The 16,443-nt window shown below is 35.3% G+C and overlaps 1 protein-coding gene across 25 annotated transcripts in view; it reads right to left on the reverse strand.

The window, feature by feature from the left end:
* RIMS2 (regulating synaptic membrane exocytosis 2) overlaps positions 1-16,443 on the reverse strand; it is a 511,671-nt gene that overhangs the window by 354,627 nt on the left and 140,601 nt on the right. For all 25 annotated transcript variants that reach the window (XM_064476913.1, XM_031439443.2, XM_031439470.2 and 22 more), the window contains one exon: positions 12,757-13,067. In XM_064476913.1, coding sequence (XP_064332983.1) covers positions 12,757-13,067 — 311 coding nt within the window. The remainder of the gene's footprint in view (positions 1-12,756; positions 13,068-16,443) is intronic.

Here is a 16,443-nt window from a genome sequence, read left to right on the forward strand (position 1 = left end):
TAGTAGAAAGTGTAAAAAAAAAAAGTGTATTTATAGGGTATCAAATGAGTGAGGTCTTACTTTTTTATTGTGACTAGAAGATCAGAAACTATAAGTTTTTTTTTTAAGTAGTACATTTTACTACATCAAGATAAGAATTCTCGAGAGAGGGGATAGCTCAAGTGGTAGAGAGCATGTTAAGCATGCATGAGGTCCTGGGTTCCATCCCCAGTACCTTCTCCAAAAATAAATAAATAAACGTAACCCCCCCTCAAAAAAGTAACAACAAAGTAAAAAAAAAAAAAAAAAAAAAAAAAGGAATGTCTGTTCAACAAAGATACCATAGACAAAAATGATGGGAAGCAAATTTTTTTCAAATGGATCAATGATATAAATAAATAATTCATAGTAATGTCAATGCAAAAGTCTGAATAGTATTAAATATTAGTAATGATATGGGGAATCACAAACCTTCAAGCACTGCAGGTAGAAGTAGGGGCAGAACCATTCTTGAGAACAGAACCAGGAAATAAAATATACATACCCTATGTCTCATTAATTCTACATCTAGATATACACACTGCAGAGAAAGTCTAGCATAGGTCCATAAGGAGACTTATTACAAGGATGGTCACTGATTCATCGTAGTAATAAGGAGTTTTCACATAGCCTAGATTGTCCATCACTAATAGAATGTCAAATGAAAGATGGCAGATTCACACTGGGGAATATGTATCAGTTTTCTATTGCTGCCATAACAAATTACCACAAATATAGTAGTTTAAAACAACACCGGTTTATTGTCTTACAGTTCTGTAGGTCAGAAGTCTGGTAGATGATGCCTCACTGGTCTGAAATCAAGCTGCTGGCTGAGCTCCTTTTTGGAAGCTCTAGAAAAGAATCCATTTTTGCTCATTCGGGTTGTTAGCAGAATTCAGTTTTTCAGGCACAGTGCATCTTCTACTGTCTTTGTATTTCTCCATATAAACTAGTGTTACAAGTAAAACATATACTCAATGAATATTTTAGGCTAAGTAACTGAAGTGGTATTTGCTACAATATAGTTCCATGGGGAACTTTCCATAAGTCTAAACACAATGCAGTGTTTTCATTAAGTATCACACAGAAACCCTCCAAGGAGAATCAGGAGCTCATGTAATTCATCCTCCACAAGAGTACACTTTTGAGAGTGAAATAGGTGCTCATTTCTCTCTCTCTCTCTCTCTTTTTTATTGAAGTATAGTCAGTTTACAATGTTGCGTCAATTTCTGGTGTACAACATAATGTTTCACTCATACATATACATTCATATATTTCTTTTCATATTCCTTTTCATTATTGTTGGCTCCCGACTGTAGGAACCAAGGAACGAGACTTGGGCCAGAACGGTAAACAAGTTATAAAAAGCTGCAGACTCAGAGGTGAGAAGCCTGGTTAGCCAAGGACGGGTAAGATCCCCAGAGGGGGGCAACCTAAGACAGGCACAGCCACCTGAGTCCAAGAAGAATGTTGTAAAGCAGCCGTTTCTCCGCCCTGATAAGCTGTAAGGCTCACTGGTGCCAACACGAACGTGATTTACCAAAACATAAAGGGTCTTCTGACCTTGAGCCAGATGCTGCCTGTTAACCATTTCCCTTGTCATTCTTCTTTGCTATATAAGACTGTACAACTTAATAAAGCTTCAGAGTAGCCATCAGCTCTCTCTGCATATGGTGTGTATGTGTACATGGTATCGTGACAATTGTAAGTTACAAGATATTCATTACAAGATATTGAATATAGTTCCCTGTGCTATACAGTATAAACTTGTTATTTATCTATTTTATATATAGTAGTTAGTACCTGCACATATCCAACTCCCAATTTATCCCTTCCAACCTCTGCTTTCCGTCAGTAATCATAAGTTTGTTTTCTATGTCTGTGAGTCTTTTTCTGTTTTATAAATAAGTTCATTTGTCTTTTTTTTAAGATTCTACATATAAGTATATCATATGGTATTTTTCTTTCTCTTTCTGCCTTACTTCACTTAGAATAACGATCTCCAAGTCCATCCATGTTGCTGCAAATGGCATTATTTTATTCTTCTTTATGGCTGAGTAGTATTCCAACTTCTTTATTCAGTTATCTTTTGAGAGACATTTAGGTTGCTTCCATGTCTTGGCTATTGTAAATAGTGCTGCTATGAACACTAGGGTGCATGTATCATTTTAAATTAGAGTTCCCCCCAGATATGTGACCAGAACTGGGATTGCTGGATCAAAGGGGTAAGTCTATTTTTAGTTTTTTTCTGGAATCTCCATACTGTTTTCCATAATGGCTGCACTAAACTACATTCCTACCAACAGTGTAGAAAAGTTCCCTTTTCTCCACACTCTCTTCAGCATTTATCATTTGTGGACTTCTTAGTGGTGGCTATTCTAACTGGTGTGAGGTGGTACCACGCTGTAGTTTTCATTTGCATTTCTCTGATAATAGCAATATTGAGCATTTTTCATGTGCCCATTGGTCACTTGTATGTCTTCATTGCAAAATTGCTTATTTAGGTTTTCTGCCCATTTTTGGATTGGGTTGTTTGGCTGTTTGTTAATAAGCTGTATGAGCTGTTTGTATATTCTGAAAATTAAGCCCTTGTCAGTTGCATCTTTGCAAATATATTCTCCCATTCCACAGGCTGGTTATCTTTTGTTTTGATTATAGTTTCCTTTGCTATGCAAAACCTTGTAAGTTTAATTAGGTCCCATTTGTTTATTTATTTATTTTTTATTCCTATTGCCTGGGTAGACTGCCCTGGAAGAACACTGCCAAGATTTATGTCAGAGAATGTTTTGCCTGTGTTTTCTTCTAGGAAGTTTATAGTGTCTTGTCTTACGTTTAAGCCTTTGAGCTATGAAATGGGTGCTGTTAATAATTATGGTGTAACAAAAAGTGTAAGTGAGGACAGGCCCTGGCAAACTGGGACGTAGGTCACCCTACTCAAAAACAGACTGAAGAACATGGAAAACAGCAATACACTAAATCAAATTCTTTAAAGTGAAGCTAAAATGTGACAGGTCAAAGCAAACAGACATAGAATTTCTTTTAAAATAAGTTAAAACACTTAAAATTCCCCGTCACCACTGCAGGTATCTAAGAAACAACAGACTTCTAGAGATTGATCTTTCATGTAACAACTAGTAGTTAGTCCTCTTATTTAGGTTAATGTATTTTTACAAAGACATTACCAAAAGAAAAAAAAAATGAGTCTAAGAGACAGAGAAAAATACAGTACTGGATTCCATAAGTAAATATAATTTTTGTAAACACAGGATAATTGTAACAGGTAAAAGGGATGGAAAAGATAACTACTTGTCTTTTCAGTGATTCAGTTTATTTCACTTCATTCCAATTCAATTAATATTCGATGAGTGCCTATTTCTAGAACCTAAACTAGGCATATATGGACACAAAGATATAAAAGAAAGTATGTGCTTAAGTTGTTCAAAATTTACTAAGAGGGAAAGAAACACTGACAACAAGTGCACTGAAGGTCAGACAGTAGTAAGTGCTAAAACATATAAATATAAATAAATTATAGATTATATATATATGTGTGTCTGCATATATGTGTGTGGTGTATATGTATACACACATATGTAAAGGTACCCTTTAAAAGCAAAAAATACAATTCTTACTGAAAAAATAACAGACGGCTTCATGTAAGCAGGGACCCCCTTACCTAAGGATCTTGGCATTTGCTATTTCTCTGCCTGGAGTGTTCTTCCCCCAGAAGGGGATTAGAAAATAATACCTAAGTATCTTAACTTGGGCAGCAGGCTGATTGATGATGCAACCAGCAGGGCTCAGGAACGACAAAGAAGCTGCTGCTTTGGGAGGGAACAGACACTGAGATTCAGAACCCTTTGATTTTGAAGTATCTGTGGAACAAAAGGTAAGACTGTATAACCTTCAACATTTACTTCTTCACTCCCTCAAATCTGAACTCAATATTAAGAATTTCCCTAACCTTTAATTAAACATTGTTAACTGCTCCCCTCAAAATCCCCTTTCCTCCTCCCGGGATGATCTTTCTCGGTAGCACTTGTCGCCAGGCGCTGGGAGGTGCCAGCTACAGGTTGTGCCACTCACATCTAGGTGAATGGCGCCCTCTGGTGTCCTGCTCTGCACAGCCTGTGAAGTCGAACAGGTATTGCTATCCAATGTCCTAGTTATTTTTTATGCCTTTGTCTTCCCCAGTTGAAAAGTGATCTCTGTGACAGACTTTGTCTATTTTATTCATTGCTATACCTTCAGCACCTAGAGATATGTTTCTCACACAATCAACACTCAGTAAATATTTGTTGAATTGCATAAGCCCAGCGAGAACAGAATAATCTAGATAAGAGGAATAGCATAAGCAAATACTTAAAAATTTAAGAATGGAAGATTTTTTTAAAATTCATCAGTCATCTGCTGTGGCTAGACTGTCAGTTGTATGGGGGGAAGGAAAAGTGGTGAGAGATGAGGTCAGAAAGACAGATGATGGCCTCAAAAAGTAGAATGACAGGATTTTGAGTCAGAAAACCTGTTTCAGTTGAATTCTACCTCTCATTTTGAAATCTTGAGAAATCATTTCAGTATAAAAAGGGGTCTCTTAAACCCCAACTTACATCATTATGGTAAGTAAAATTTAATGGCTTAAATTTTTTCACAGAGCCTAGAACACAGTAGGTATTCAATAAATGTTAGTTTCCCTTAGAAAACTAAGGATTTGAACTTTAAGTACAAAATGGGAAGGCATCAAAAGTGAGCAAATGAATGACTTCATCATATCTATACTTAAAAAGCACAATTTTGGAAACGAGAATATGTAGAAAAGCAAATAAATTTAGAAGCAGGAAGCCAGAAAGAAAGCAAGACACAGTTTATGCCTAAACAGGGCAGTGACAATATCCTTATTTGAAAGGAAGGGTTGAATATCAGAGACGTAATAGAGATGGAACTGACCAAAAACTTTATATTCACTGACTATGAAAATTAAGATGAAGAGGATTAGAAAATAATACCTAAGATCTTAACTTGGGCAGCAGGCTGACTGGTGGTGCAGCCGGCAGGGCTCAGGAATGACACAGAAGCTGCTACTTTGGGAGGGAACGGACACTTACATGCAGAACCCTTTGATATTGAAGTATTTGTAGAACAAAAGCTTAAGACTGAATAACCTGCAGTTGAAAATACAAGTCTGGCACATGAAGACCTCAGAACTAGAGACAAACATTTTGGGAATAAATATCATATTCCAATATGAAAGTCAATGATACATACACAAGAAGTCCTGTATCTCACAATCTCAAGTGCCAGCTTAATCCAGTTATTAGTCTATAACCGTCTCTGTAACTAGTTCAGGTAGAATAATCACAGAATTAAATCGTTTTGCTTATGAGATGTACCTTCGCCATCTAGTGGCAAAAATTATAAATACAGGTTTATTTCTAATCACTCAAAAGCTGAAATGATCCCTTATTTGCAATTTGGCTTATAAATGGCATTTCCAGCAATATATTCCAGGGAAAGGATCTTTCATTCTTCATTTCTATCACAACTGCTATTTTTCTTCTCATTTTTAACTCTGGCCACTATTACATTCAAACAATATAACTGGAAGAAATAATATTGGTAAAACATAACTCTCCAGACTTTCCCACTTCCTCATAATTCACTCATTGCATAATCCAATATATATACCAGGACAGTTGAATAGCTATGAAATTAAGGGTATCATTAAGTTCATATTACAATGTTTCTTGCTTTCATTCACAAACAGTTTGGATTATTTAGAGAATAAAATGGTTTTTTGAAACCAGATATATGCTTTGAACAGGCCGATGAAGCAAACTTCAAATTTCAGTTTTTCACGTGGATATTAATTTGTTCCAGTACCACCTGCTGAGAGTTTCCCCCTTTCTATCCTTTCTCTCTTGAATTGCCTTTGCACCTTTGTCAAAAATTAGTTGTCAATAAATGAGTGGGTCCATCTCCATTTTGTTTCCTTGATCCGTTTGTCTTCCTTTATGCCAATACCATACTGTTTTAATGATTGTAAATTTACAATGTCTTTAAATCAAGTAGTATTAGGCCCCTAACTTAGTTCTTTTAAAAAAGCTGTTTTGGTAATTCTAACATTTCTATACGAATTTTAGACTTTACCTGTACATATGAATCAAACTTGGGAGAAATTACATCTTAACAATATTGACTCTTTCAATCCATGAACACAGTTTATTTCTCCATTTATTCAGAACTTTTTAACTGTTTCATTGGTGTTTCATTGTTTTCAATGTACAGATCCTGTGCTTATTTTGTTAGATTTATACCTTAAGTACTTCCATTTTTTGGTGCTAGTGTAACCACTAATACAACTACAAATACAATTTCTTTAGTACACACAACGCTATTCAAGGTGTTCATTTCTTCTTGAGTGAGGTTTGGAATTTGTCTTTCAAGGAATTTGTCCAGTTCTTCTAACTTGTCGATATTACAGGAATAACATTTTAAAAAATATTTCCTTGTTAGCATTTTAATATCATTAGGCAGGGGTTATGTCATCTCTTCTGTTCAAAATAAAGGTAATTTGCATTGTCTTTCTTCTTTTCCTAGTCTGTCTAGAAGTTTAACAATTTTATTGATCTTCTGAAAGACTCAGCTTTTGGCTTCATTGTTTCCATTTTCTATTTCACTGATTTCTGCTCTCATCATTATTGTTTCTTTACTCTGCTCACTTGGGTTTAATCTGCTTTTCCTTCCTAGGTTTATTAAGGTGAAAGCTGAGATCAATGCTTTGAGAACCCTCTTACTGTCTAACATAGGCGTCTAGTGCTATGAACTCTGCCCTAAGTACTGCTTTAGTGGCATCCCACAAATTCTGATGTTGTGTTTTCATTTTAATGAAAGTTTAAAAGGTTTCTTATGTTCTCTTTTGATTTCTTCTTTGATCCATAGGTCATTTAAAAGTATGTTGTTTAGCTTCCAAATACTAGGGAATTTTCCAGAGGTCTTTTGTTACTGATTTCTAATGTAATTTCATTGCGATCAGAGAACATATTTTTTATTACATGAATTCCTTTCAATTTAATGAGACTTGTGTAAAGGCCAGAATATGGTCTATCTTGGTAACTGTTCTGTGTATCCCTAATAAGAATAAATATTCTGCTGTTGTTCAGGGTATGGTTATATAAATATCAATTAGGTCACGTTGTTTGATACTGTTGTTCAAGTCTACTATGTCATTGATAATTTTCTGCCTATTTGTTCTATCAGTTATTGAGGGAAAGGTATTGATACCTCCAATTATAACTGTGGATTTGTTGATTTCTCCATGTAGCTTTATCAGTTTATCCTTCATGTATTTTGAAACTGTGAATATAGACATATACACTTCCTTGTCCTCGAGTAGTTTCTTCACATGCATGTGCCAATCATTACTCCACTGAATCCACAGAAGAACCGTCTGCAAATCTCCACGATATCTCACTGTTCAGCTTTCTCCTCTCTGGTGCTCTGTGTAGCAAACTCCAGCTGCCTTGGTTTCCTCAAACTCTCAGAACTGCCCCCTCGGTGCAGGAGGGCCTCTGGGCTCTGCCTGTCTTCCTCCCCCTGCGCGTCACCCTGGAAAGCAGTGTGCCAGGGCAGAAACCGGGCTCGGTCCATCTCCCATCTCTCGGGCATTATTCTTTGTTGCCTGATGCCCGATTTCTTAAAACCACTGTTTCAAATACTTGGTTTATTTTTTCAGATATTTCAGGCAGAAGGGTAACTCCAGGCCCTAATACATTTTAATTATTACTTTTACTTTAAAATAATCAAATGGTCACAAAGATACTTGAAAGGTCAAGAGTGACAATGAAGAAATAATAGTTATTACCAAACTGTTAAATACTCATTATGCCAGCTTTACCTTGTTTTAAAACTTTACACTTTAGATCCAAGATAATCGCTTATGTTTTTGTTACTCTCTTGCCGTCACTTAACACCTGGCAGCATTTTTCACCATCTAACAAAATACATTAAGACGTAATTTAGTCATATGACAATTTTTTTGTTTTCCACTCTTGCCTCATTAAAATATCAGACAAAATCACAATGTAATCTCTCAGTACTTTCATCAAAGGTCTTATTTAAGCAGTAAAAGACAGAAATAAGTACTTAAGAATCTGTAATGCCTATAAAATATTGTTTCTTTGTAGCTATGCTTCTCAAAATGCTTTATAGTCCATTAGAAGCAAGTAACTATGTTACTTTTTCCTATCATTTTAAAATTTTGTTTTTTTTTTGTTTTCCTTTGTAAGGAAGTAAGGAAAACAGAGTTAGAAACATTACATAGTAATATAATTACAAGATCAGTCAAAATGTCCTTTTTGAAGATTTAACCTAATACTCCAAATATATTCAATTTTAAGTATGAATCATGGTGAAATTATCTGAGCCATGTGGTAACAAGTAATGTCCATATTGAAATTCAATAAATATTTGTTGAATAAATGAATTATAACAATGAGCTATTATAATGTGAATGAATGTAATTCTCTACTAATTGAACACAATACTACCAATTATAGGACAAAAAATGGAAGTGAATGCTTCCAAGTTTATATCATGGCAGAGGACCTTAAAATATAACGTAACAGAGAACCTTAGAGCTGAAAGTCTTTTCGAGTTGTTGGAGACTGCCTTTCCTATTTTAGAGATGAGAAAATTGAAACACAGAGGAATGATATACATCAACAAATGATAACAGAAGGAAGATGTGAGAACAGGATCTACATATTCTAACTTCTACTTTTTCTAGCTTTTCCACCATACAAAGTAGCCAAAACATTTCTAACTTTTTAACTTCTCCCAATGTTCTAGGAAGCTCTGAATAAATAAATAGTAAAATTTTACATAAAAGAAAAAAATCAGCTATTTCCTAAATTTCACTGATTTTCAACTATGAAAATTATGAAGCATCCAACTTTTAAATAATTTCAAATGTATAAAACATCAACTAAAAGTATTTAAACAGTTTTACTTTAGTTTTTCTGTAATTTTTAAAACAAAAAATATAGCCTTAAAAACGGTTATTTCCCCCAGCCTCCTCTAGATACCATCTTAGATCTCATAAACACAGTGTTTTCACAACCCTCTTCCACCCCAAGGCCTCTTTGTAAAACAAATATTTGTAATATCCCCTTTACTACCCTGCAAATGAAATCCAGGTAAAAATGTGCTAATAATTGACATAATTTTCAAGACATATATATTTCTAACTCTATAATACATGGAAAAGAAGTAACTGATTAATAAAAAATAAAATATATTTAACTAAATAAATGCTCAGGCACAACAACCCAAGATGTCATAATAAAGGAGTAAGACACAGCTACATGAATGTAGTCAACCTGTGACCCACTCAATAAATGTGTCAGAACAGTATACTCAAACGTGAAATGACGCTGCCTCTAAGAAGCACAAAGTTTCACTAAGTGTTATGTGTCTTAGTGACAGAGCTACAGAAGACAATGGCTACTGAGCTATTAAAAGGCACTTGTATTTCCCTCCCTTATATATCTTTAGATGACTTTGTGCTTTCCTACTGTCTCCACTAGCAGTATTGGCATCACTTGAGAGCTCATTAGAAATACTGATTTTTGCGTCTTCCCTCATGTGTAAAACACTGTGCTAAGATCTGTGAGAGAAGTCGAGTCATAAAACAGGTCAAAACCACTGCAGTATACAGTTAAAAAGATTAAACTAAATTCCTTAAAGGAAGTAAATGTAACATACTTTTCTCTCAAACATAGTTCTCAGTCTATAGATTTAAATTTCATTGAACCAAAGCTTCTCTTTTTTGAGGCTACTGGTTTTCTGAATGCTACTGAAGAACAAATTGCTAATAATCCTTTAAGCTGGAGTTACATTCCTTCGGAGAAGCTCCATTTTACGGTCCAAGTCAAATCCTACTAGGAGACCCCAAGTCAAATCCTACTAGGAGACCCGTTCTGGTAAGAAAGGAGAGAGACTGGGGAGAGGGGAGGAGACGGAGGTAAGGGAAGCAAGAAAGTGGGATTAACTGAAGGAATTTAAATAATAACAAAGAAAATGAGCAAAGAAAGGAGAAATTTCAACACCACTAAGAGGTGGGCAGGAATTGGCAAACCTTTTCTGTAAAGGATCAGAGAGTAAATATTTTGAGCTATAAGGGCAATATGATATGCTCTCTTGTAACTACTCTGCTCTGGAGTTGAGGCTGAAATCAGCCGTAGACAATAAGTAAACTGATAGATGTGGCTGTATTCCAATAAAACTTTATTTACAAAAGACAGGTGGCACAGATTTGGTCTCAGGGACAGTTTGCTGACCCTTGGCTCCAGATGAAAGCATTCAAAAGGTTCATAGATACATGGCCTAATAAATTAATATAGAATCTGCATTTTGAAAACAACAAAAATATGTTCTTTTTTGCTTATGATAAGGGGAATTAAATTATTCTTGAAGAGAAACTATTTTACAAATAAAAATTTATACAAATTATAGCCAATTCCATTTTCTAGGCATAACTACCAAATCTGATGTTAAATTCTAACTTCTTCCCTGACTAAAAGTAATTCTTATAAACAAAAGGAGCTATTGGTTTGACTTGTATGAGGTTCAGAAAGGAAGGATATAATTACAGGATACATGGAGTCATTAAAGTATGCATTTACTAGTAATAGCGGTCAAAGGCACCAGGCAAAAGAAAAAAGAAAAAAGAAAGGGACAACTACATCTCACTTCCTCATAATGGGTCAGATTCTACTGTTTACTCAGGCTAGTACTTTGTCAATGAAAGAAGCATTAAGAGATAATATTGAAAGAGACTTGTTCTTACTACCACCTTCTTCAAAGATTAGAAATATGCTTCTAGCTTCCCTACAATGATGAATTAACTACTCATAAATTTGTTGGATTTATTTTTAACACCCACAACCTCCTGATGACATGCACTCCAAAACTTAGTATTATCTTATTATGTGATCCAGTGTTCTAGTACCTCCTTTCATTTTTCCTAAACCTACCTTTCTAAAGTCCAAGGGAAACTATCTCATGCAGCTATCTAGTTTTTGAAGAATGAGCCTATATTCCCATTATCCATTTTATTTAGTCATTCATTCATTCATTCATTTGTTCATTTAAAATCCTACCTCCATTGTTCATCATCCAAGCTCATATCCCTTGACCATTATAGTTGCCATTTTACAGACCTTCTTGATGTCTAAAGTCCTTGTGTAGCAGACACTGCTACTGTCTCAACCCACATTGCTTCATCCTTCAACTGTTCCTTACATAGCTATGTTTTCTTACAGTAGTTGTAATAATCTGCCTGAGTACTTTCTTTGCACAGGAACATGTTTGACTGATGAGTTCCCCAGAGTTAACATCCCCCAGGAATAGCCCTAGTCCAACAGCAAAGGAAACTTATAGATAAATACCTCCTGCCTCCTTGCCCATAAGTGGGATAACTCTGCGGTCCAGCAGTCTCAGTAAGACTGAGACACTATTGCCAAAAGAGATAACCTGCTCTTGAATGCATCCAGCATTGTATTCTTTCTCTGAACTGGACCACTTCCCACTTCCCTATAGGTAGTACCTGAAATTTCCTTCCATGTAAACCACCTGCACTCAAATCTCTGTGTGCTTAAAGTGGTCCTCAATCTAAAATGGTCCTCTAACCTTAAAATTCTTAGGTTCCTGAGATTTTGCACTGAGACATTTTCATAGTACACCAGCCATGAAATCACCACTGTTTTGTCCAAAGATAGGATTACATTGCCCATTTCACTTTTGCTTGTTTTCAAAAAAACCTGGAACATCCATCATTTTATTATTCTTCCAAGACACAGCAACACACTGTGGGGTGATGGCTTAAGGCACCTTCTAAAGTGACTCCCAGTTCCCTTATCTGTTATAATTGAGAGTTCAGAATTCACCATCCTATGATTACAATTTAGATTTATTTTTCCACAAATGCATGACTTAATGCTTGTTCACACAGAAATGTCTTCTGTCACTTCTGGATAATAAACATAGTATAAACTAGATTTTTAAAATTTTTTTCTATTCAAACAGAGGAATATGGTATAGAAAAATAAACTTCCTATGAAAATTTTCCATTCTCCCCCTTCCAAAAGTAGGAAATATAAGAACCATAAATGTCATCTTTAAAAGTCTAATACTTTGATCATAGAGAAGCCCATAGAATTAAGCCAAAATAGTAAATAACAGAGTTAGCCCATGGAAACATCAAACTCATGAAACCCTTTCATCTATACTTACCTGCGTGGAAAAACCACTTCATTCTTCAGCTCAAGGTGGAAACTGTGGAAACATCATTAACCTTCTCCATTCTCTTAAGTCCACTTCCAGTTAGTCCCGTCAATCCAACCTCTCCAAAGTGTCTTAAAACCATCTCTTCTTCATTCCCGTTGCCCTCATTCCAGTTTGTCTTTTCTGTGACCACAACCTCCTACCTAGGTTCCCTATTTTATTCCACCTCTTCATTCTGGAAAATCTGTTAACCTGACACTCCTTCATCAAACCTAAGACTGTTCAAATGTATAATAGCTCAAGTCCTGAACATCATTTTCAGCATTTATATAAAACATATGGACATTTCCATTATATTTAGACAGCTCATTTGTTGCCTAAACATTTTATGTATTTTTATTTCTGTTTGGAATGAAGATTAAAAATAATGTTTACCTAAAGATTAAGCAAAATGTTTACCTGTCTGAAGCTATGTCACTGGCAATTTGGTGCTTCACTCCTGACCCATTTTTAATAGAATCCTGTCTTGTGAGCCCATGAGATCGACTTTTCTCCACTGCAGGTACAGATAAGTCACCTGAGGGTCCTGGGAACTGGGCCTGCTCATGGAGTTTTGCTTTCTTCTCCTGAGGCGCCTCCTCATTCCGCAGTCCTCGGAGAGCCTTTTGATCAGGTTGCTGTGCTGTATTAGATCCACTGTTATAAAACCATGCTCCTGACTTAGTGAGGATTTCTTGTTGTTTTCGGCACAAATTACATACCCACATAACCTGCACATGAACACACAGGGAAAAGAAATTAGTGATTCTAAAAGTTAAGAACAGATAAAAAGAGAGACAATTCCAGCTAACAAACAAAATATATGGTTATCCTTCCTGAAGTTAAAATGTAATACAGATTAACTGCTACCACTAATTATATCACACATCCTTTCTTTTAATTTCATCGGAATAGTCATAATGAAATAGACAATGTTTACTGGCAGTAGAAATACCAAACTATAATGTAAAATTACGAGTTTTTTTATCTGTATTCTTTACTTTTTATTTAAATTATGGGCATAGTATAACATACAGAAAATGGATTTTGAGGTTAGACAGACTTGCGTTTAAATACGAACTCCAAGACTACAAACCGCAACTTTCAAGGAGGTGCTGAAACTTTATGACCCTTAATTCCCTCAGTGATAAAACAGGAATAGGGATGATAATACCTGTTTTTCCTACATTGTTTTAAGGACTGAAATAATTTATGTAAAATGTCTAGCACAGTGCCCACTATATGCTGGATTTTCAGTGGATTACCTACTAATACTAGGTTAATCTTCTATCACCAATTATATTACAGCCTTCTTGAGGGGGCTTTTATTTCTTTTGAGTAGCTCCTAATAGCTAAAATAAAGCTAGGATCATTGCTGATCTTTAACAGAAACCTATTAATTGCCCATACTTTAATAGGACACTTTATATAAAATGTACCATTTTAACCATTTTTAAATGCACAGTTCAGTAGTATTAAGTATATTCACATTATTGTGAAACAGATCTCCAAAACTTGTTCACCTTGCAAAATTCAAAATCTACATCCATTGAACAGCAAATCCCCTTTTCTCTCTCCCCTCATCCTCTGGTGACCATCATTCTACACTTGATTTTTTAATAGATGTTTTTCAGACCCCAGAAATCTAAAAATGTTAAAACTAACATCTGTGTGACCAGAAAACCTTCACCCTCTTCTGAAAAACATTTTTTGATTAATGAGAAAAAAAATCACACATTCATGAAATAAAAGGTGAGTTCATATTTCAAGGTTTTTTTGATATTTTCTGTCAAGTACTGAATCTTACACAGCTCTCCAGATTGCTAAATATTTCCTCATAGTTTAAATTATAATAATATAGGTAATCACCATTAAAAAATTCAACATGGCATTTTCAGCTGATGCAAGGATGGCTTTGTAAAATACCATTTAAAAATTTTGCTTAATTGCCGATTATTCCAGTCAATATCGTTTGTATGGTCCATCTCATACAACACTGTACTTTATCATTTTTATTATTTTGTACTCTCTTCAAATTGTATACACATTTCTCTTTTCCCCAACTAAATTCAAAACTCACTGGGGGCAAGGTCTGTATCTTCTATAAGACCTTATAAATTATAGAACAGTAAAATTTTCTAAATGCTTACTAACTTGAATTCATTTGAAGTCCTTCTGGGGTATGTATTATAATAAAACATTTTATATTAAGATTTATGTTTCATCCATTTCCAAAATAACTAGTCATCAATAATGTCCATTTTTGTGACTCTCTTATTTGTATAAATAAATAGGAAAGCATTTTTGATATGAAAATACCAAAATTTCAAATTAAAAAAAATCATATTTCAAATTTCTTTTGATTTGAACACAAGAAATAGATCTAACCCATCGATAGTCTCAAAAATCAAATTGCAACCAAAATCTTCAGCCTTTCAGCGCCATCTTGTGACAAGTGGAGGTACTGCAGATCTTTTTTAAAAGTAAAACGCACACTAAATACTGAACCACAAAATCATGTTAAAATAAATTAAACTTGAATTTCAACTTTTCTGCTTCATTTTAAATAAATTAATATTCATGTTACAACAGTAATACATCTACATGATTCTATGATATGAATTTATCTAGAATAAGTCATGCTCAGAAAATTGAAGAATACCCGGTAATTGATAATGAAACAAGTAAGTTTGTGAGGCAGACAATTATCCAGTCATGATCATCTGCAGAAACAACCTACTGCTGCTTCATTATTTGTCACAAGGTAAGCAGGTTACTTAAACTCTCCTAGAGAAGAGATTCTTAAGGAATATCCCTAGGGCAGCAGCGTCAAGTACCACCTGGGAACTCTCCAGAAGTGCAGATTTTCAAGCTCCACTCCAGACCTACTAAATCAGAAATCTGAGGCAGGACCCAGAAATCTGTGATTTTTTGTGTGTGTTTGTGTGCCGAATCCTACCGGTGATTGTGATAAAGGTGGAGGACCACCGCTTAGGGCAAAGATTCTCAACTCAATATGCTGAATGAGCTACAGGTATGTGTTGCTCAGAGTGGTAAAGTAAGACCAAAGGAGGCCATGACCAGCCTTACCAATTAACCTCAGTGTAAACTAGGTACATTTATGACACTGTATTTAAATTATAAATTTAAATTTATCATTGTAGTAATAGCATTATTTCCATGTAGCACAAAATGAGAAAAAGACTTAAAAGCACTATAGGCTTAGTTTTTGTCATCTGTTAACACCCACTGGATATTTATATAAGATAAATGAGTGTAAGGTGTGAAGGATGATGTCTGATTCCTAGTAAAGACTCTGTGTATTAATACTGTTCCCATACTCTCTGGGCTGTCCACATTGGTTGCTCCTTTTCTGACTTGATCCTATTTTCCCTCCTAAACTGCTGGCTTCTAGTAATCCTCATATTTTAACACTCAGTTACCCTTTTTCTTTTACTATCCCTTCCTACTCTTGGATTAATAGATTATTAATCTTTAAAGCTTAGGAAACCTAAACCCACTCAAAGTAGTACAAGGACTGACATTTTCACCTGAAGCCCTTCACACACACTGCAATTTAATTTATAAATGATGAAACTGAACTCTGCCTTACAAGCACATACACACATACATGCCATGAAATGACTTTTCACTAATTGGCTATGAAATAACTCATGTCTGCTAGTGTTACGGAAACGACAGGCCAGCCAAGAAACAAGCACCACTCGGAGGGTTGGAGTACTCAGATGTATTACGCCGGCGGGCTCAGAGGGGCTTCTGCTCCGAAGCTCTGAGCACCTCCAAGACGTGTGCATGAGTTTTTATAGGGTAAAGTACAAACTTGGGGTATTCGGCCAATAGGCATGGAACAGCTTTAGCAGCATCATTATCACAAAAGTGGAGGCAGGGAGGCAGCAAACCAACATTTCAAAGCCTGATATATATCTTTGAAAATCCAGCTGGCTAGCAAAAAAACATGAACAGCAAACCAACACTAATTAACTTAGATTCACAAGTTAGTCCAGCAGAACTCAGATCGGTATTCCAATACTTAGATTTGTGAGTTATCTTGTTAGACCAGACCAGCCTCTCCTTCACATTCCTAGA

Source organism: Camelus dromedarius, chromosome 20 (assembly GCF_036321535.1).
Source record: "Camelus dromedarius isolate mCamDro1 chromosome 20, mCamDro1.pat, whole genome shotgun sequence".
NCBI classification, from domain to species: domain Eukaryota; kingdom Metazoa; phylum Chordata; class Mammalia; order Artiodactyla; family Camelidae; genus Camelus; species Camelus dromedarius.